Below are 23893 nucleotides of genomic sequence, written 5' to 3'. Positions count from 1 at the left end.
ACCATATGTGATTGTGCCGCTAACTAGCTTGTCAGCCACCACCCTCATCCCTCTGCCATCATTTCCCCTTGACCTCTGACCAGTGTTCTTAATTTCAAACGCACCATCCTTCCTCTAGGCTTCCACATACTGTTCCTCTCAGACCACCCAGGCCCAGTGTTTTCTTAGTCATCCTTCAAAGCTCAGTTCAAATACCACTTCTTTGTGGGATTCCTCCTTGCCCTTCTTCCCATGTTCCCTCAAGAGCACCTTTTACCTATTATAATACCCTACAAAGCTCCTTCAGCCTTATACAAACAGTAATAATACTTGTGCAATAAGGTGTCTGTCTCAGTTATACTGTGAAGGCTGTGAGGACAAGGTTGATGTCTATCTTTATCTGGCATAGGGTTTTGAATGATTTAAACATTCAATAAGTATCTGTTGAATGAATGAGTGAATACTGAATTAGTGTGATCAATATTTTGATTTTCCCAGGTGATCAAAGAAAACAGTTAAACTCTAGGGTGTATGTTGTACAAAGAAGGAAACGTATAGGCTTTAAGACAATCTTGAGAAGGAAAAACGTCTCTAAAAGAAAGAAGGAATAATAAAATTTAGGAAACTATAGATCTATGTACTATAAAGATGAATGGTATATTTTTTTTTTAGTCCTTGTACTAAGTAGGGAGTGAGGAGCATGGAAGAAGAAAAACAAGCACAGCTGAGTGGCATATTTTTGTTTTACTGTTAATTTGACACATCTGAACCAAAGCATTCACAATACTTGATATACTTTGAAGAGAGTCATACACTATAGTCTTAGACATAACCACAGAACAAGCAGAACAATTAAAACTACATAAGGCCTTAAAATATATCCACAGTGTGTATTATTTCAATATTCATTCATTTACAAATTAGACTACATACCATTAATTTTATTTTTATTTTTCTTTCATTGTTTTATTCAAGCAGGATTCATTCAAGGAAAGGCAACTTAGTTTTTGTGTGAGCTTTATTTTTTTCACTACATTCGTTAATATAAAAGTTATGATGTTTTCTTATCTCCTGCATCCAGGAGTAAATCCATGAAATTCTCAGATAGTAATCCAAAACAACAGGTCCTATTCTTAAAAATAGTCAAAGTGAAAAGGGATCAAATAGCCAGTCTGTTTGTGGTCTTAAAGAACATCTAATGGACTTTCAGGTTTTCTAACAGTGACAGTATTGCATTTCTACGAGATTAGTCAAAATTTAAAACAACATTGCGTACAAAATTATTCTTGAAGCTCTAAATGCCTTTTAAATTACTAAAATGAAAATTTTAAGTAGTTGCCTCACAGTACCAAACTTATAAATCAAAACTCATTAAAATTCAGTGCTATTGTGACTTTATCATTTACAAGGTAACTAGTGGGTAAATTAACAAATGGCATAAAGATTAAGACTTACATCTTTTTTTTTAAAGGAGAAAATGTATGATAACCAGGGAATACAGAAAATTCAATGTATTTTACAATAAAATAACCTTTAAATCTCTATCCCTGTACAACAGGGTTTAGGTCATCTTTAGTGAACTTGCATGTTTTCATATGGTTTATTCTGAGTACTTTAATTGTTCAAGATATACAGCTTTTTATTGAAAGAATATTACATTTGTATACCAGGATAAGATTTAGTACATTGAGATGTTTTAAAAATATTTATAAATTTGTTTCTGATATGCAAAAGCATTTGGCAATACTTTCATAGCATTTGATCTTACAGAATTAAAATTTCATACAGTACTCACCTTGATGTTTAAAAAAAAATTCACAGAAAAAATATAAATTACATAGCCTGACTGCATGATATTGTTATTTCCAGTTTCTAGTTTGGTAATTAAAACCTTCATTAAGTCTGTTAACAAATCATTACCTGTACATTTATGAAGGCAACTGACATGATTTGCAAACAAAACCTTCAGGTTTTATGTTATTTACCAAAGAGTGCAGTTCAGCAAGAAAGAAAACCCAGTATGCAAATTTTCAGAATATTTTACAAATTTACCAGTTCCTGTGACACAAACTGTTTCAATCTTTCAAGATACTGTCCATAAAGTTCCACATCATTGTGACCTGCCCCTTCAACCCACAGAGGCTCCACAGGTCTTTGGCAACGCTCAAACAATGCGAGGCCGTGTGAGAAGTCAATGACTTCATCTTCAGTCCCATGAATTATTAATACTGGAGAGGTAATCTTAGAGATTTTGTCAATGCTGTAGGGAAAGAGGAGGAAAGAAGTCAACAAATTAAGTATGAAAAGGAAACAAAAAAAATTTTCTTGTGCTATATTAGATAATTTAAATATCAGAACCATCTTTGAATCAATTCAGAAGGGATAGATACCTCTTGGATTTCAAATATAATTCAAAAGTCATCTTTACATTACTTCCTACCTTAAGATTATCTGAGAACGTTAACTTCATGCACTTCTGTTTTGACGGAATCACTCAATCATTATAGTCATCCTACTTCGCCTTTCTACAATGTTGATATTTTAGCACAGAAACTTAGGTTGCAAGGAGAGGAAGAAACCAAGGACCATTTCAGCTATGTGCTAACTTCATACCTCTCTGCATTCATATTTTTTTCTCCCTCCCAATATCCTACTAAAATGATAAGCAAAATATTTTTTTTGTTTTGGGTATTTACTACAAAAATAGGAAGAATAAAATAAAACATAACATTTTGGAGCTGGAAAGCAGATGAATATGTGAGATAACAGATTAAAAGTATAGGAGAAAACATAATTTTTAAGAGGACAGAAGGGTAAAGTGAAGAACCAATCCAATTTATATCGTGGAATACCCCCAGAAGGCTAGGAACTGACATGCAGATAAAGGCGGGTGATTCAAATCTACAGAATTTGTTCAAAGTCTGTTTAAGAAATAGTGTCCTGCACCCCTGCCCCACCCCCCCCAGTTCTTTTCTTTCCTCCCTTTTGCAGCTGGGTAAATGCCCTCTACCTAAAACTGGAGGGTTTGTGGACTAGGGGATTGCCGGACACAGTTTAAGGCAGAGGTACCAAATAGCAAGTAAACATATACATGTTGTCTGCTATGAACCCATTTTCCCTACTGGGCTCCCAGAATGCTGGCAGCCAAGCCTCCACCTTTTAAGAGATAGTTGTAGTCAGAGTCTTCTTTGGAGACTATATATCTGCCTTAAGAGGAAAGATAAATACTGACATCGGGGTGGGATCCCCAACTAACTGGCTTGGCCAGATCACTGGATAGTGAAACTCACAGTCAACAAGTCTTAATTCCCCACACTTCAGCTCAGCTCTTTAGTTCCTTACTCTTCCATATGAGCACACAAATAAGAATTATCAGACATCAGAGGAGATGTCACTTTACATATAAGACAAGGATCAAAATAAACAGTAAAAAAGGGCAACTTGGAAGAGACAAACAATACAAAGAAAAAACCTTACGAAGAACAAGTTTTAAAAATTTTCTGATAGAAAGAGGCGCAAGGCATAACTACAAAATGAGGACAGAATCTTGAAAAAGAAGAAAATCATCAATGAAATAATTCAAGGCAGCATTTGGTAAGGAAAAAATGCTTGGGTATATTATTTGCTGTCAACTCTTCAATAGTAGAGGAATTAAATAAAAAAGGAAACGTATGATCTTTTTCAAACAGTTTACTGTTAGTGCTGCATACTCTGTTGGTGCAGCTGAAATGAAAGAGGGAGCTAAACAGAGATGTAACTTGGCAATAGTTTACCCCAATTGTCTCCCTATCATTCCTACCATTCAGCTACAAAGTATAATGCACATACCTTCCAATCTACCATTTTCTAAAACAAAAACAAACCCCCAATAAACTTAAAAACCAAAAACCTCCCACAGCCTGCTCTGGTGATAATAGCATATGCTCCCATACGCTTCCCTAAGAAAGTAACCCCTTACTGGCTAAAGAAGAAAAAATTTGTTTTTGAAATGACCCTTCCTGTTCTTATAAAGAATCACGTGGTGACTTGGCCTTTGGCCTATCTATCATTCACAAAGAATCTTTGTATTGCTACCAATTTGGGAAAGGAAATAACGACTGAAATTTGCTACCCTGTCACTTCTTCCCTTCCTTTCTTTGAGAAAAATAGGCCGTCAATTTTTTTGTAACAATGAAGAAGAGCTAGTGGGAACTACCATCCTGTGTTGAGAAGCATGAGGAAAAGTAGCCCTTCTTTTAAATTTGTCTAACACTTATGTTTGCAGACTTTGTGGGGGCAGTAATTATTCTGGCTCATTTAAGACTCAACATTTTCACAATTCACTTCTTTTGTAAATCAGATATCACTAATTAGACATCATTCATTCATTTCTGGCTCATTTAAGACAACATTTTCACAATTCACTTCTTTTGTAAATCAGATATCACTAATTAGACATCATTCATTCATTTTTACAGAAGATTTTAAAAATTTTTATTTATTTTATTTTTGGCTGTGTTGGGTCTTCGTTGTTGAGTGTGGGCTTTTCTCTGGTTGCCGCGAGTGGGGACTACTCTTTGTTGCTGTGTACAGGCTTCTCACTGCGGTGGCTTTTCTTGTTGTGGAGCACGGGCTCTAGGCGCACGGGCTTCAGTAGCTGTGGCACGCAGGCTCAGCACTTGTGGCTTGCAGGCTCTAGAGCACAGGGTCAGTAGTTGTGGCACACAGGCTTAGTTGCTGCACGGCATGTGGGATCTTCCCAGACTAGGGCTCGAACCCGTGTCCCCTGCATTGGCAGGCGGATTCTTAACCACTGCGCCACCAGGGAAGCCCCGTTCATTCATATTTTATGCACATGTGTCTCATTTTCCCTCTACTTGTTCCTCTCCTCCAGTATTATGCACCTCACTGGATGGTACTATCGTCCATTAGCAGCTCAAGTCAGAAACCTGGGAATTATATTCAAATTCTTTTGTTTAGCATCCTATATACAGTCTGACATTCAGTTCTATCAATTTTTTCTCAAATTCACTCTCTTATCTCCAATACTAGTGCCACCATCTGGGGTATAAGGCTCTCAGCACTTTTCACTTGGCTTACTATTGCTCAAACACTTCAGCCTTCTGACAGATGTCCTGCCACCACCTTCCTCACAAAGTAATTTTTCCACAATTTCTAAAATATATGTAAAATAGGAGCTCATGGCTGAGTGAACTGTATCATGAATACCTTAAGTGATGGAAAAAAATTCCCTCAAAAGTTTCTTCGAATTAAACTATTTGAATATTAATACTTACTTTGGGAATGCATCAAAACAGTAGGTCTTCTTGGTATCAGGAAAAGCGACTCGCATTCCTGAGGTCAAAGGAGAATGAAGAATAACAGCAGCACTCTCATACCGAGCAGCAAGATCCACAGATGGTACTGTCCCTATACTTTGGCCATATATAATCACATTTTCAGGGCGAATGCCATATCTACAGAGTCCAGAAGTTTAAAAAAAAAAAAAGAGTTGGAGAGTCAGACTGGTATGAAGTGTTCAATCACTACTAAGGACTTACTCTTAAAAAAGAATGAAAGAATGAGACAATGTCAATAAATTTATATTTAAAACTTAAGTTTCTTAGTCATCACTAACATATTTAATGCCACAATAAAATCTATACTATTTCATCTGTTTCAAGTCTTTTGGAAAAATAATGGCTGAGGTCTCTTAAAATTTTAATCTTAAGGAATGAATTTATTAAATCATTTATGCAATTCAATGTAGCATATTATTGACTATATTTGGAACATACTATGTCACTAATATTTTAATGGACTGATGTTTAATGGAGATTTAGTGTTTATTTTCCATTCAATGTAAAAAAGGTTCTTTATTTCTCTAGGCATTAAAAGTGGTTCATTTTATTTTCTGAAGTTGGTCATAGTGATGAAAATGCAACATATAGTTACAGTATGGAATGATGAATAAAATATATGTATTGTTTTAGCCAAGAGCAAATTACTTATTTTTCTTGAGATTTGCATTTATTTACCCATAGAAATGGACTAATGATTGGAAAGATCAATAGATGAATGAGAATTCCAAAAGCCACATGGGCCAGTGATTTATGAATACTTCCTTTAAAAATGATTCAGATTTAAATATATGAACTCACTAACTCAATTATATTGGGTATATACTATGTTCCAGGCATTGTTACTTGTGTACAGTATAACTGTCTTAACTATAAACTACTGCAAGTGTAAGTGAGGTACTATAGGAGCTAATTACCTCTCCATAGTTTCTTCAAATCAGTCTTACAGAAGAATTTGGACCATGTCCCAAAGATTGGGTTCCATCTACTACAGACTGACTCTAAATGTAACTAAACTCAGAAAAGCTTTTTTTGCACTTCCCTTGTGATGCACTGTTTAAGAATACGCCTGCCAACACAGGGGACATAGGTTTGATCCCTGGTCTGGGAAGATCCCACATGCCGCAGAGCAACTAAGCCCATGTGCCACAACTACTGAGCCTGCACTCTAGAGCCTGTGAGCCACAACTACTGAAGCCCGTGCGCCTAGAACCCATGCTCCGCAACGAGAAGCCACCACAATGAGAAGCCCACGCACAACAACTAAGAGTAGCCCCTGCTCGCCGCAACTAGAGAAGGCCCGCGCGCAGCAATGAAGACCCAACGCAGCCAAAATATATAAATAAATAAATAAATTCTCTACACAGAATCTTAATTAAAAAAAGAAAAGGTTTTTTCTTTGCAACAGACCTAGCTTCATAGGAATGAAGAAATTAGGAAAATGAACATTTGCAGCATCGCATCAGCATAACGCTTGGGGCTGCATGGATGCTGTTTAGCTGAACAGCAGAACTGTGGGTGGCAACGATGGGTTTTAGGCTAAAGCTAGCAATGGCAAGGCTCCAGAGTAGCTGAAGCATCTGCCAATTTACTATCAGAGGACTCAAAGCAGTAACAGAATTTCAGAATAGTACACATTAGAAAGGACTTCAGAGACCATCTAATCTAGGTTGGCTGCTTACTGAGTAGATGTTCAAAGTCAGAGTAAGTTAATGACAGACCTGTAATTAGAACCCAGGTATCCTGACTCCAGGTCCAGTGCCTTTTCTATTATAGCAAACAGATAATGAGCTCAAATACTGTGGGGGAAAGGCTGCATAGTGAATATTCATACTTTATTTTCTGTTGATCCATCAGAAGTTCAGAAACATGGTTACTATAGATATTCAATTATCCTTAAAGGGAAGTTATTCAAATAATAATTATTTAAGTTCATTATTTTTTCCCTTCCTGGTTACTTAAGCTCTTTTTTACTTTAATCAAGTAAACTAAATGAAAGGCATGAATTCTAATTACACACATTTTATTAGATGACAGAATTCAAGAACTGGAAAGAATCTTGGAGATCATTTAACTCAAGCGCTTCATTAAATAGACTAAGAAACAGAGGCTCAGAAAAATTAAATAAAATTTCCCAAGACTTCCTAACCTTACTAACTCTTCCAACCATATTTAGAGTTCAACATAAGAGAAATTTTAAGTCTGAAATTCTATGCTAAACTAGTATGTGGGACTAGGTAGCAATCTATCTGTTCTACTCCTAGTCTTCATTCATACCGGTCGAGTGTATAAAAAGCTTAATTAACCCAGACTAGAAATCACTGAAGAAAGTTTCCTGTAAATTGGTATCTGATAAGATTTAAAAAAAATAATAAAGCTGACCACTTACAAGAGGGGATTCTTTTACATAAACATAGAAAGAACACTTAACTGGATACTAACATGTTTTGCTTGAATAATTTATACTTTTGTGCTACTTGGAAGCACTAATAATGAAGGCTATCTGCTTTTGGCACCTTTAGATGGTATACTAATTCACTGAAGTTGATTTATAGTATGTGAATTATATTGCAATAAATCTGTTATTAAAAAATTATCATATTTTCCTGACAGGTATTATATATACTATATTCAACTGGTTGAATCTGAAAGGGGGAACTCAGTTTTGTTTGCGGGCCTGAGGGGACTGACAGGAGTATAACCGAAGCATATTTTGACTGTGGTCATTTAAGGTAGCTTTTAAGTTTATAAATTTTTACCGCTCTGTGCGTGCCTCCCTCCCACTCCTAAACTCCATAATTACTACTTACCATCTATTTTTTTTCTTACTTGTCAGAAATTTGTTTTCATATCATTTCAATTGACTTAAGAATCCCTTTTATACAGAATTCTGCTATGGAACTATAGTTTTACTACACATCTTGGAGGGGTAAATGTTTCTAAAGATTTTTCTAAAAAAGATTATATCTACTAATGAAATTGAGAAAGTTCTTCCCAACTAACTGAAACCATTAATATTTAAATTAAATTAGGAATGTTAGATTTTCTTTATGTACTCTAGCTTCAGTCTAAAATCCTCTGGAGGGATTTCCCTGGTGGTGCAGTGGTTAAGAATCCGCCTGCCAATGCAGGGGACACGGGTTCGAGCCTTGGTCCGGGAAGATCCCACATGCTGCGGAGCAACTAAGCCCGTGAGCCACAACTACCGAGCCTGCTCTCTAGAGCTGGAGAGCCACAACTACTGAGCCCGCGTGCCACAACTACTGAAGCTTGCGTGCCTAGAGCCCGTGCTCCGCAACAAGAGAAGCCACCGCAGTGAGAAGCCCGCGCACTGCAACGAAGAGTAGCCCCTGCTCACCGCAACTAGAGAAAGCCCGCGCACAGCAACGAAGACCCAACGCAGGCAAAAAACAAACAAACAAACAAAAAAACACCTCTGGAAGTCAGGCAGCTTATTAATGTACAATGAAGAATAATTTGTATTGAGGTATCTTTCTGTTTAGTGTACATTAACTGATGAGAAAATACACTGAAGTATACAAAATTGCAATCTTTTTCAAGAAAAATTTATAAGTATTTTTGTGACTAGCAAAGATTAATGTTATTTCTATTTATTAATTTTTAATTATTAATTATATAAAATGATGCAAACCCTGCCTTAGGATTTTAACAATCTAGCCTCTTACTCTGTTAATGACAGATCAAGAGAATGATTAGCTAAATCACTGTTTTCTCTCATTCCCTTGAAATGTTGCAACTTTGAATAAACATTTTTATACCACAATCCAGTAAGTTTCTAAAACCAAACATTTTTCACTGGCTTACATTTTTAGGAAAATCACACACACACACACAAGCTGTCAAACTCTTTTATGCTATTATACAAAATTTAAAATTACAATCTAAAAGTGTAACTCTTCATAGGTTTATACTGGTAAATATAATCTTTATTTAGTACTTCAAGATGTGTTACAAAAACAGAGTTTATTCTATTCTTATACAAGACAATTTTATCAGCCATCACAAATGTGGAAAACAATTCCCAATCACCATTTACCTTGTCCTAAGAGCAAGCCAAGCAGCTTCTATGTCTGCATAGAGGTTCTTCTCTGTCGGTTTCCCAGAACTTGCACCATATCCAGAATAATCATATGAAAATATATTACAATTAATCCGTGATCCCAGTCCTATGTAAAAACTGCTCATCTGACCAAGATCAACAGCATTTCCGTGTGAAAAGAGTAAAGTGTATTTGGCATTGGGTGAGCAACGCACAAACATGCAGGCAATTCTGTTGCCTTTACTGGTTCTAGTCATGAAACACTCAATAGCATCTTTTTCTCTAGAAGAATATTGCCAGTCTGCTCGTTCTGATAGGTGTAACGTCCAGCGGCTTCCACTTTCATCACACATCAGCGTGTAAGTTGGATCAGGTGGCAAAAATGCTAATTTTGAAGCAATTTTCCCTGGACAAGGTGGACAGCAGAAGAGGCAACATAGCTCACTAAATGAAAGATTATTCATCTTCTGAAAAAGAAAAGAATAGTCATGTTTTAATCACTGAATGTCCATTCTGCATTTACATACAATAAAAGTTAAAACAAAGACACCAGTAAATTCTACTACTGGACAGTGTCTACTACTATTACATGAAGTATGCTTTCCCAAATAGATTTTTGGCATCTTTCTAGAAACACTTGAAATCATGAGGTGAGACAAATATTCCTGACCAAGAAACGGACTCAAATACTATGTGACATGTTGCAAATAGTAGTTGAATTTTTTTTTTTTTGCAGTACGTGGGCCTCTCACTGTTGTGGCCTCTCCCGTTGCGGAGCACAGGCTCCGGACGCGCAGGCTCAGCGGCCATGGCTCACGGGCCCAGCCGCTCCGCGGCATGCGGGATCCTCCCGGACCGGGGCACAAACCCGTTTCCCCTGCATCGGCAGGTGGACTCTCAACCACTGCACCACCAGGGAAGCCCAGTAGTTGATATTTTATAATACTTAACCAAAATATGAAAAATGATACTCTTACCAGAGAGTAGAGGTATAAATTTGTTATTTCTCTACAAATAACAACATAGTAGGTATGAAATATCTTTAGTTAGCTTTTAATTTCTGTGTAACTCAGTGAAAATTCTCAGAATCTCGCGAGAAGCTAGGGATTTAACATAATATAGTAAATATATAATAATAGCACTTACTATTTGTCAGGCATTGTGCTAAGGGTTCTATGCATATCAGCATGTTTAATCCTCTAAGCAACTCTGTATGGTAGTCTGAGAAAAGAAACCTGCACAAGTTGAGGAAGTGAGGGAGCCAGGATTTGACACCAGGCTCAGTCATCGTCCTACATCACTGGGCTACATACACTGCTTCAAGGGCTCAAAACACTATTTGTCTCAGAAGCTTATTATTTTAGCCATATTTGTCTCAGAAGCCTATTATGTTAGCCATAGTGCCAATGGCCTAAATAACCTGTAAAACATTAAAATGTATATATGAATATATGTATGTATGAAATTATTGCCCAAATTAAGAAGGCATTATTATTATGGAAAAAAGATCTGCTCAAGGAAAATTTCGTAAATGGTTAGATGGAAATGAGCATAAGGTTTGAAGTCAGAGAGAGTTGTGGTAGCACTTACTAGCCGTGTGCCCTTGGGCAAATTATTTACCTTTTTGACCCTCACTGTTTTCATAAGTAAATGAGGCCAGTGCCTACAATGAACACAGTGGTTGTGAAGAACAAATATAATGATATCGTTAAGGCACTTAACATAGTAATGGCCGTAGAGCTGACACACTCAGAAATGGTCCACTTTCTCCTATGCCCTTTTCATCAATATTTTAAAAGTATCCACAGCTCGTATTAACTCAGAAACAAAATAAAGTACTACTTGTTTGCCCTACCAGCATTTCCTTCTAATTATCCTTTCTCAAATTCCTATCTCTTTTTAGCAGTAGACCATTGCTTAGGTTCCAGGAAGAAGGCATTCAAAACAAACACCTTCCAGAGGGTTGGTGGCACCTAATTTTCTCCAAAAAAATCTAAATAAAAGGATAGGGAAAAAAAGAACTTCATCCTACCAAAAAATGAGAAACTATCACCTCAGAAGAGTGACTAAAGTGTTGAGTACATATGGAAAGAAATGAATGCCTTTTTCATTAATTACTGATTCAAAATCTAGTTTATTTTGCTTAATACAAATGTGTTAATTTCCCAGTGTAAACTAATTAGGTAGAAAGAAGAAGCAGAAACAGCAGAGAGAAGAGTAGGAGTGACATGAAAGGCTTTAAAAGATGAGTAAGGGAAGGGCAGAAAAATGTCTCTGGGCTAATGGGAAGCACCTTTACTTGTTATTCTATTTTTATTCCCTTTCGGCCTTCAAAATGAATATAGCCTGAATAAGTTAATGTCTTACTCTGGTTGGAACAAGAGTCAGATAGAACAAAAATGACAACTAGCTGTCATCCTTAGTGCTAACTCTAATTGGCTCCATGACATGTTGTACTGAGGAGGATTCTGAGAGCATGCCCCGGGCTTAGCAGGCAAAGAATGTGTGATAAATTAGCAAAGTCTACTACAGAATTTGGCTACAAATCTATTATCCTGGTCAGGAGGACAAAGGATCTGGTGAAGATGGCAGAGAAGGGAGTTCAAAGGGTCAGTTCCAAAGAAGGAGATGATCCCCAAAACAAAAACAAACAAACAAAAAAACCTAAAAACAAAGAAAGAGATAACCTGGAAAAAGAAGATGAGGTAGAAGGTACAATATATCAGTGCTATCCATTTAATAATCTACCTATGGTCATTTCTTACCCCCAATTACCTTACACGCCATCAACTGCTGACCCTGAAGAGCATATTAAAAGCTTGATTAAGTAAACTGTATATAGCTATACTATGTTCCTGTAAATTACCACTTCAACATGAAGACTTTTATGTACTATATAATAAAGTAATTTTGAAATAAACTGGCTGACCGAACATATATAATGCTGCAGAGACGATTCTGAAGATGAACACCAAAGGAAAAAATTAGACGAGAAAAAGCTGCAATGCCAGGGTCAAGTCAAATGAAAGACAATCTGACCTTCTTAATGGTGGCAGAAGAAATTATTCCCACCTCCACTGCCTCAAACCCAGACAACTGGTATCCACTTAATAAGATAAACTTGGAAATTATCACTTTCCTAATGATAGGTCTGATATAGGGCAGCAACATAGACTTGCTTAAAAAAGTTATTCTCTCCTTTTCTATAAATGTGAAATTTTTCACAATAGAAAATATAAATAAAACAAATAAACCTATGTTTTAGTATGATCAGAGCAGAGCTGGGCAAATTACTGAGGGAGAATATCTTATTCTTGATAAATCACTGAAATCTTGTTAAATTTAGATAATTTAAATCCAATTTGTTTCATATAACTCACCTGAATATAAACATTTTATTTACTAGTTATTTCTTGACAACAAAATCTTGAGGCGACAAGGCAGTGAGTAATCACAGATGGAAAACAGAGTTATGAGAGTACACAAAGGTCATACAACAAATTGAATAATTTGTAGCTGAATTTTTGGACAAGACAAAACAAGGATTTAAACTAAGTTATAATAAACCTATTTAAAAAGAGAGAGAGAGGGGCTTCCCAGGTGGCACAGTGGCTGAGAGTCCGCCTGCCGATGCGGGGACACAGGTTTGTGCCCCGTTCCGGGGAGATCCCACATGCCGCGGAGCGGCTGGGCCCGTGAGCCATGGCCGCTGAGCCTGCGCGTCCGAGCCTGTGCTCCGCAACGGGAGAGGCCATGATAGTGAGAGGCCCGCGCACCAAAGAAAAAAAAAAAAAGAGAGAGAGAGAGAAAGAGAGAAGGAGGGAGTGAGAGAGAGAGAAAACTTAAAGATGAAGCAGAGAAAAGTGTCAGAAAGAAAAGTTCAACTGGAATCCCTGGTATAAAAAAATCAGTATCTGAAATAAAGAATTAAACTGATGGGTTGGGTACAAATATTGATAACAGTTGAAGAACACATTAGTGAGCTGGAAAATCAGGCTGAAGAATTCCCAGGTATGGAATTTTTCAGGGGGATGAAGAGATGGAAAATATAGAAGAAAATTTAAGGAGGATTTCAGTAGAAATACCAATATCACTATAGGAGTCCCCTCCAAAAAAAGAGAGGAGAAAATAAAGACAATCTAATAATTTTTCAGAATTAGAGAGAGAAAATTCAGATTGAAATAGCTCAGAATGCCAAATAGGTATTTAAGAAAACTTTCACAGCTAGACAAATTACAGTAAATATTAAAACTGCCAGAAACAAAAATCTGAACGTTTCCAAAAGGGAAGAACAGATTACTTACAAAGGAACAAGAATCAGATGAACATCTAACGTTTGAATAGCAACACTAGAAACCAGAAGACACTGAAGGGGTAAGTTTAAAGTAAGGAAAAAGCTTTGAAGCTAGAATTTCACACAGATAAAATACCAATTTAGGGCTTCCCTGGTGGCGCAGTGGTTGAGCCTCCGCCTGCCGATGCAGGGGACACGAGTTCGTGCCCCGGTCCAGGAAGATCCCACATACCGCGGAGCGGCTGGGCCCGTGAGCCATGGCCGCTGAGCCTGCGCGTCCGGAGCCTGTGCTCCACAGCGGGAGAGGCCACAGCAGTGAGAGGCCAGCGTACCGCAAAAAACAAAAAATAAAAAAAAATACCCATTTAATATAAGGATAAAATAAGGATATCTGCAGGCACACAAAAACTGAGGTTTACTAAGTCAAGACCCTCTTTGAAAAACTCCAGCAAGGAGGAAAAGAAATGCAAGAAAAGTCTGAGATATCTGAGATATGACAAATAAATAATAGTTAATATAATGTCTTTTTTGGTAAGTAAGCAATGGAGGAAAAGAAAAAGCAGCAAAGTACATCCCTAATAATCCAGAATCAAAACTTTGGAGAATACCAATGTGGAGGGGACTGGAATAAGAGTTAGGAAATATTTAAGAAGTAAAAATGTGCCAGGGCACCGGTCACTTGAATTGTTGGGAATATTAATACTGATAAGATTAAGACACAGAATAAAGGCATGAATATGACTCTTATTTATTTTGGCTGCACCAAGCAGCACAGGAGATCTTAGTTCCCTGACCAGGGAATGCACCCATGCCCCCTACAGTGGAAGCATAGAGTCCTAATCACTGGGTCACCAGGGAATTCCCATTATGACTCTTAATAAGTCAGACATAACCAGCATAAAAATGATACTATGATACACCTGAAGAGTAGTTATAGTTTTCATTACAAATGTCTAGCCTTGAGTATTTATCAGCATGTTAAAACTCAAGAAGGAGTGTAAACACAAAGAAATAAGAAATTAATGGTAGATATCAACAAAATAGAGAACAAAATGCAACAGAAAAAGAGGTCATTCTGGACCTCTAGTGCCATGCAGAGTATCTAACACATAATGAGGTTTCTAATTATTTTTTAGATGAATGAGTTAGTAAATTATTAAGATTAATTCAACCCTCTGCACCTCAGAAGCCCCCACAAAAGAAGGAAAAAAGTTTACAAATCCCATGTTAAGAAAGAAATCCAACATATTTTGTGACAATTACTTAGGTTTCTTTTATGGGTCAGAATAGAAGCAATCAAATAAAAACGTATGAACCTGAATGAGGGAGGGTTCAGGCAGGAAAAGCATTGCTAGTTACTGAAATCATTCAGTGTGTTATAAAGCACAGAACAGAACAGTCGTCCAGGGAGAAGGAAATCTTGCCCCTTTGGAAATCAATTCACAAAATGAAAGGTCAGCTCAATGTTAAACAGATGGCCCATTGTGAAAATTAAGGTTTTCCTTTTGGCAGGGGACTCAGAGTTACTTCACTTATATAGCAGGAGGAAGTTCCTAAAATTGCATGAAATAATAATTTAAGAACTTGCTTCTCCTGGTAATTTTTTCCTGCTCAATGACAAAGGAAAAGAGATGAACACCTGAGTCCTTTCTCAGCAAAACAGGAAGACTACTGTTAAATAATGTCCTTAAATAAAATGACATACTATAATCTCCTTCCCTTTTTTTTTTTTTTGCGGTACGCTGGCCTCTCACTGTTGTGGCCTCTCCAGTTGCAGAGCACAGGCTCCGGACGCGCAGGCTCAGCGGCCATGGCTCACGGGCCCAGCCGCTCCGCGGCATGTGGGAACCTCCTGGACCGGGGCACGAGCCTGTGTCCCCTGCATTGGCAGGCGGACTCTCAACCACTGGGCCACCAGGGAAGCCCCTCCTCTCTCTTTTTTTTAAAAAAATTTATTTATTTTTGGCTGAGTTGGGTCTTCGTTGCTGCGCGTGGGCTTTCTCTAGTTGCGGTGAGCGGTGGTGGTGGGGGGCTACTCTTTGTTTTGGTGCACAGGCTTCTCATTGCGATGGCTTCTCTTGTTGCGGAGCACAGGCCCTAGGCGCATGGGCTTCAGTAGTTGCGGCATGCAGGCTCAGTAGCTGTGGCTCACGGGCTCTAGAGCGCAGGCTCAGTAGTTGCGGCACACGGGTTTAGTTGCTCTGCAGCATGCGGGATCTTCCCGGACCAGGGATCGTACCCGTGTCCCCTGTATTGGCAGGTGGATTCTCAACCACTGCACCACCAGGGAAGCCCCTCCTTCCTCTCTTCTACAGGGGATCGTACCCGTGTCCCCTGTATTGGCAGGTGGATTCTCAACCACTGCACCACCAGGGAAGCCCCTTCTTCCTCTCTTCCAGAAGAAATAACTGAAACGACTTCTGTTAATTCCTGATGTAATAACATTTACTGAAAAAAAATCTCCCTTTCAACTCTTTTGTAATAATTTCTTGGTAATGCAGATTGACTCATGTTACTACCATCTACGAAGGACAATTGATTGATTCTTTTAGGGTTCAAGATTTTGTCATGATGAACAGTAGTAGTACTCAATAGTCTTTTAAAAAAGGTTTTAGAGAAAACATTTTAAAAGTATCAATACTTATAACTTTTCTTCATTTTGTGTGGTATTTTGACAATTTCACTCTAAATAGTATCTGAGCTGATTTAAAGTCTTACCCAATTTAGAGTGTAGTCAGTAAACTGCTTAAATTTTGATATACTAGATTTCATGTTAAGAACTACATTCTAAAATCCAAGATGAATTTCTTTGAATTTGGCTTCATGCATGGAAATCTGGGGAAGTAATATTACATATTCTGTTTTGTAGAATGTCAGAATTTGTTACCTAGAGAATCTGCGATTACTACTTTCAGTTAGTTATACGTCTATCTATTTAGCAATCAGGTTTCAAGAAGTCCCAGTGATTCAGAATAACAGCAACGCTTCCCAGAGATTCATTTTTTAAGATAAATAAATATCTGAGCATTCAAAGACAAAAAATAAGTAAAAAAGGGAAGACTGCACAAAATGTAAAGACTGGTCTGTTTGCTACTGTAAAAACAACCCATTTTTGATGCTTATCTTTGGTTATAAAAATTAAAGCTTGATGTTTTTTAAACTGACAGAAGAAACCAGAAAAAATAAAAATAAAAATAGATTTATAGCAAAGCCTGCCTAACACCAGAAATGGATAAACGAGGTAGATGTTTGATTATTAAGAGCAAGAGGTAGCAAAGATCAGAATGAAGTTCGAAGCGATGGCACAGAAGATACTCAACTATGAAAAAGCAGGAAAAAAAAAATCAGATTTTAGGTTAGTTCTGTACAAGGGGGCCATGAGCCCAACACATCCCAGCTGACTAATCCAAAGGAAATCACCATAATACTACTATACAAAGGGGGTCAATCACATACAGCTCAGTAGCCTAGGGGTGTATCTAAATCAAATTAAGCTCAGTTCAGTATCCTTGGAGGGCACCAAGGGAGTTAGGTACTGCCACCCTAATATCCAGCATGTAATCTGTAGTAGCATTTACCCAAGTACAGCAACAAGTGAAACCACATGCGTTACTGTTTTCAGAGAGCTATATGTATTACAGAGTTCAACGTATACAGAGAAGCTGAATAATCACCATTAAAGAAGTTTGGCACCAGCCTTATTTTTCACTCAAGACAGAGTATTCCAAATACTCATAATGATCAAAATTTCTGCTAAATGTTACTTAGAAACTAGGTGTTTAGTACATGTCACTTTAACACATTTTCTTATTTGTATATGTCTTATGTAGAAATACAGCTTATGTAGCCCGTATCTCTTTGGGGTAGGTTGTATTTATTTCTTTTAGATCATTATAAGAATCAGCAGCAGAAGTACTCCACTGTCTGTGAGATCAAAGGACTTGATTGGCTGATTTTGCTAGGAAAACTTGGAAGACAGAACGCATGGGTTGTGTTACATAGGAATGGAAACTTAATAACTCAGGAAAAGTTTTTTTAAAGGCACTATATTTTTTGTATTTCAAATTGGAAGGAGAAATTTGGTAAAACTATTTTCTTTTAAAGAGTCATGTCAGTTACTTTTAAAGATAGTTATAATTTTTAAATACTAATAAGATTCTAGAGATACTTAGTAACTGGGCCAATGTATCACTTGAAAACACCTATGAAACGTGGCTTTTGTTGGTAAATTGAACAGATGCCTTAATAATTGCGAGTTTTATAAAATTTAGAGGAGTTTCTCAAACAGGCAAAACATAATGGGTATGTCAAAATAAGTTTCCTTTCCCGCTGGTGAGAAAAGTTGGGGTTAGACACATGAAGAAAGTTGAGGTCTACCAGAGGTACCAAAATAGTCCCAATCCTAGTGTTAGTATGAAGTTATTTATTTATTTTTTCTTCAGTAAAAGAAAGTTAAACAGTAAGAATCAGAAGTGAGGAAACTGGATTTATGACAAGATTATAGAAGATGGAAATTAAGGCTGAAGAGCCTATACGTTAGGCCAAGCAAACTAATTTGGCTCAGCACTCCTACATAGGTCAATGTAGCCATTTCTACAGTACTAATGTTTTCCCCTAGTTTCTTAATTCTTACTGCACTAATACAGGAGGCACTAACCACATACGGCTACTTAAAGTAATTAAAATTAAATATTCAGTTCCTCAGCCACACTAGCCATATGTTGACTAGTGGCTACCAAATTGCACAGTGTAGAAGAAGCATTTCCATCACTGCAGAAAGTCCTTATTGGGCAGTGCTGAACTAAAAGCTTTTAAACCCAGGCAATGCAGAACCAAAACTTACATGCTTCATACTAGATTTAAATGTTGGAGCTCCTTCCTCTCCAGTCTTTCCATCATAGTACATATAAGCTATTTTTATAGGTCCTGTTGAACAATGTAACCACCCAGAACTAAATGAGTTTACCTATACAATACTGTTTTAGAAGACTACTATCTTGACAAAAATATTACATCAAGCCCAACCTTAACGTAAAAGCCATTTTATTTAAAAGGAGGAATGCAAATCAATCAGACTATCCATACATTTTAATGCATGGTTTTAAGGTGTCAAAGGAATTCAATATTCTTTTTTGCGGTACGCGGGCCTCTCACTGTTGTGGCCTCTCCCGTTGCGGAGCACAGGCTCGGACGCGCAGGCTCAGCGGCCACGGCTCACGGGCCCAGCCGCTCCGCGGCATGTGGGATCCTCCCGGACCGGAGCACGAACCCGCATCCTCTGCGTTGGCAGGCGGACTCTCAACCACTGCGCCACCAGGCAAGCCCTCCATTTCTTGTTCCATCAACTTTAGGAAGTTTCCACTGGCTTCCTATGTAATCAAATACCATTATAATTGGCTATACTATTACCTTCACATTAAGTTTTATATCATTTGCAGTTTGTTTTATAATTATAAAATTTTTGTTTTATCTATAGGTTGATTTTTTTAAACTGGGTAACAAAAAGTATTTACAATGTTATCCACTGCCATCCAAGTAGTGGGATATTTTATGTCACTAAATTCCAAGTGTGAAGGTGTTTATAACTCTGATAACTGCTCAAAAATAAGGCACATTTCAGTTTGTTTCATATTTGACTTTCTGAAGAGCCTTTAATTTTCCTAGAGCTGCTGCCTTTTTTTAATTTTCAGAAAGTTCATAAGCTTTTATCACATATAATATATTCCAACTTCTTATTCTTCGAATTTGTGCAACAGAATCTGTGTTTCTGAAGATGTTCTTAGTCCCCAGTGAGTTATTTTAAACTGAAACAATTAAGTTCTGGGACAGTTCAAAGCCCAGGGGTCTATCTAGCTAGGATTTCTTTTCATCATCCTTCTGTTGTTTCATAATCTCATGTTTTAATTCTTCTGTGGGATTATTTTTTGTTTGGTTTTGCTAGAATACATCTCCAAGCATTTGCCCTCCCTCCCTCACAAGGGCCTAGGGGAAATAAAGCATATTTTAATGTACAATTTTAAAAAGTTCTTACTTTGGGACTTCCCTAGTGGCGCAGTGGTTAAGATCCCACATGCCTCAGTGCAACTATTGAGCCTACGCTCTGGAGCCCGTGAGCCACAACTACTGAGGCCCGTGTGCCTAGAGCCCGTGCTCCACAACAAGAGAAGCCACCACAATGAGAAGCCCGCGCACCTCCACGAAGAGTAGCCCCCGCTCACCTCAACTAGAGAAAGCCCGCGCACAGCAACCAAGACCCAACGCAGCCAAAAATATTTATTTAAAAACAAAGTTCTTACTTAGATTTCACAAATGGCAAACTAGGCATGCTTTAGAATTACAAGTTTTTAAAGAAATTTCCACCCCAGTTTAAATCATTGGCCCACATCTTCTAGCATCCAATGTTGACTCCTAATACCAATCTGATTTTTGTTTTTTAAAGTAATTCCCATCTCTCTTCCACAAAAAAAAAAAAACCTGAGATTTTTCTTTATCCTGAGCTCTGAAATTTTATGAGACTATATCTAAATGTGTTTTCATTCTTTCTGTTGTATATTTAACAAGTCATTTTGATCTAAAGCCTCAAGACTTTTCTTTAGCTCAAAGAATTTTTCTTCTGTTTTTTAATTCCCTCTCCACCTCTTTCTCTATCAGGAATTCCTATTTAGGAATCCTAGGACTATTATACTTACAAATTTTCTTTCCTTTTCCCTTCTCTTTCTGCTCTATTTCCTAGGTAATTTCTTCTAGTTTATCTCACAGATCGCTACTTTGGTATTCTAGAGTATAAAATCAATTTTAACATTAAAACTTTTTGGTTGGGCTTCCCTGGTCACGCAGTGGTTAGAATCTGCCTGTCAATGCAGGGGACACAGGTTCAAGCTCTGGTCCAGGAAGATCCCACATGCCGCGGAGCAACTAAGCCCGTGCGCCACAACTACTGAGCCTGTGCTCTAGAGCCCAAGAGCCACAACTACTGAGCCCACGAGACACATCTACTGAAGCCCACCCGCCTAGAGCCTGTGCTCTGCAACAAGAGAAGCCACTGCAATGAGAAGCCCGCGCACCACAGCGAAGAGTAGTTGCTGCTCGCTGCAACTAGAGAAAGCCTGCGCACAGCAACGAAGACCCAACACAGCCAAAAAACCCCCCAAAAAAACCCCAAAACAAAAAAAACCCCAACTTTTTGGTTTATGGGTGCAATATCCTCTGAAATCTCTCTTAGAGTAGCAAGTGAGCCAAATTTTTGTTGTTCTGTCCATCTGTGTTTTTCAGATGTTTGTTCCTTCTGTTTGTTCATCTTTGATTTTCATGCTGTTAGACTGCTTCTTTACTGACTGTTCATATTTATGAGCAAAGAATTAAATTGAGTATCCTTTATATTTGTGTAAGCATGCTGTTCAGCAGACTTCTAGTCTGAATAGGACTAACTGGCTGCAGTCTTAGAACTCCTATAACTATGAAAATAAAGAGGATTTCTGGGGATAGGGTACTTTACTTGAGTCAGTCTCAAGTCTATCAGTCTCTCCCATATCCATCCATCCACCTCTGCCTATGGAAAAAAAAAGTGTGTTCTATTTACCGTTTTCAATGGGAACAGAAGATACCTTACAAATATTCAAGAACATGGTACAGCTTTAACTATTTGGTCCAGTAATGCAATTAGGGATTCTACCCAGTAAATTATTCAAACGAGTACAGTATAGTCCAGAAACTATAAGGTTGGTGACTTTAGGGAAGTCAATCCCTTTAAATCTAATTCTCCTTTTAAATAAAATGAGAAGTTTGAACTAGATATTAAGATTTCTTCTAGTTCTAAAACTTTACAATTAAGCTTCATTTACGGTCAAAAGCTTCAATTCACTCAATCTTCCTTAGCATGTAAAAGAGTGAAGAAATACATAACTTGAAAAACTTCAGAGATTTTCAAAGTTTCCCCCACCACTAAAAAAGTACCTAAACAAGCATGTTAATTTATATTTTGCAAATTATAGTTAATGAGTTGTAATTTGGGGGAGGGGGATAGGCTAGTGACAATGTGGGGAGGGGGAGTGCAGGTATTCCTGAGGGGGGTGAAAGATTCCTATTTTACACAGTTGCTTTTCAAAATGAGTGATCTCTGTGTCTCCTGGCCACTCCGGGGGAAACAATGTGCTTTTTAAAATTGTGGTAAAATATACATAACATAAAATTAATCGTTTAAAGCATTTTTAAGTGTACAATTCTGTAGCATTAGGTACATTTATACTGTTAGGCAATCACCACTACCAGTCTTCTTCAGAACATTTTCATCTTCCCCAACTGGAAGTTTGTACTACTAAGCAATGATTCCCTTATTCCTTCCTTCCCCCAGCCCCTCCCAATCATCATCCTACTTTTTGTCTCTATGAATTTGACTACTCTAGTGGAATCATATAGTATTTGTCCTTTTGTGACTGGCTTATTTCACTTAGCACATCTTCAAGGTTCATCATGTTGCAGTATGCATCAGACTTTCCTTCCTTTTAAAGGCTGAATAATAGTCCATTTTATGTACATATCACATTTAGTTTATCCATTAATCAATCTGCTGGACACTTTTGGCTACTGTGAATAATGCTTCTATGAACATGGGTGAACAAACATCTGTTCAAGTCCTTGCTTTCATTTCTTTTGGGGGAGAAACAATGTTTCAAAAAGTATAAAAATATTTTTAGCTTCATTCTAATGTAGATTTATTTTGTTTGAATTATTTCTCACTTCCCATCTATCAGAAACAAAATAAAGAAATGCTTATCTAGCAAGCTGTATATTTAAATAAAATAAAACAAAACTAGGTTAACAATTCAAAGTTAATTTTTAAAATATGGGTTAAATATACTTTAAATTTTAATATGTTGAATATGAAAATTATACAGTCAAATATTTAAAATATTTTATATTCCTAAAATAAAACTTTCTTATTTCAATTTTTCAAGAAATTTAAATTTTAGTATATACTCTGCAAACTCCTAAACTTCAAAATTTTTAGACATTTTATATCTGCACTACTCAGTGAATTATCACTAAAAAATTAAATTCCAGTCTGTATAGATTATTAAAAGGTATCTTCTAAAAGCATGGAAATGTATATGAGGGGCCCATGAAGTCCCGTTCCAAAAGGAGCCAGACATTTTGGGCTTAAAAATGTTTTTTCTTTATTGTACAATTAATCAGCTGAACCACTTTGTAAATTACCAACTATTTACTAACCACAAGGACATTTCTGTCCTTATTGTTTTGAATCATATCTCACACATACCCTTCATTGCATATACTCAACATTCAAGTATACCTACTTCTAGCAATGGCTGCCACACAGAAGTCGCTCAAAAGCCAATGATAGCTGAGCTAGTTTGTAAAACAAAATAAATCAAACATTAGTATCACTTTTTTTTTTTTTTTTTTTTTTTTGCGGTACGCGGGCCTCTCACTATTGTGGCCTCTCCCGCTGCGGAGCACAGGCTCTGGACACGCAAGCTCAGCGGCCATGGCTCACGGGCCCAGCCGCTCCGCGGCATGTGGGATCTTCCCGGACCGGGGCATGAACCCGCATCTCCTGCATCAGCAGGCGGACTCTCAACCACTGCGCCACCAGGGAAGCCCTAATATCACTTTTGACATTCAGAAATCTAAACCTGCAGGTATGATATTTTGCTAGGTTACAAAAGCCAAGTTAGTGTTTATTTATCAAAATACTTATATAGCTAGATCTTGTAAAAAAAAAAAACAAAACTTCATAAATAATCCCTATAACAACCCTATGAAAGAGATGCCATTATCCTCCCCACCAGCCCAATTTACAGATGAGAAAACCGAGAAGTTTAGTTTCCCCCGGATCACTGTAGTGAAGCCAGGACTGATACTTAGCAGTTTGACCCAGAGTCCATGCTTTTAATCATTGAGTTAAGATTAGTATTGGGAATGAAATGTTTCGCTATGGTGTGGATATGGAGAGTATATAACGAGTCCAGTGGAGAAAGAAGAACAAGGATGAAAGACCTTCCCATTTCATACACAAGAACAAACTAAAGCCAAACCAAATAAAATTTAAAAATCTAAGACTACATGAAAAAAAAAAAGTTTGTTTGGGTGTTCAGAATATGAGACTATGTACCTGGGGCAAGAGGAAGGAAGTGGTCTTGGCCACCAGGTGGCAAAAAAGTAAGTAAAACCTAGACTGGCATTTATAAATTCACAGCTTTG

At 37.4% G+C, this 23893-nt stretch overlaps 1 protein-coding gene across 2 annotated transcripts in view; it reads right to left on the bottom strand.

Annotated features, from left to right (window-relative positions):
* Nucleotides 1–704: 704 nt before the first annotated feature.
* Nucleotides 705–23893, bottom strand: part of ABHD17B (abhydrolase domain containing 17B, depalmitoylase) — a 37447-nt gene continuing 14258 nt past the window's right edge. For both annotated transcript variants that reach the window (XM_067744169.1, XM_067744170.1), the window contains exons 2-4: nucleotides 9376–9845; nucleotides 5256–5435; nucleotides 705–2239 (exon numbers count right to left, since the gene is read on the bottom strand). In XM_067744169.1, coding sequence (XP_067600270.1) covers nucleotides 2020–2239; nucleotides 5256–5435; nucleotides 9376–9842 — 867 coding nt within the window. In that variant the 5' untranslated portion in view covers nucleotides 9843–9845 and the 3' untranslated portion in view covers nucleotides 705–2019. The remainder of the gene's footprint in view (nucleotides 2240–5255; nucleotides 5436–9375; nucleotides 9846–23893) is intronic.

This window comes from Pseudorca crassidens, chromosome 7 (assembly GCF_039906515.1).
Source record: "Pseudorca crassidens isolate mPseCra1 chromosome 7, mPseCra1.hap1, whole genome shotgun sequence".
NCBI lineage: Eukaryota > Metazoa > Chordata > Mammalia > Artiodactyla > Delphinidae > Pseudorca > Pseudorca crassidens.
Note: the sequence above shows the minus strand (reverse complement) of the source record. Positions and strands in the feature narration are given on the sequence as shown.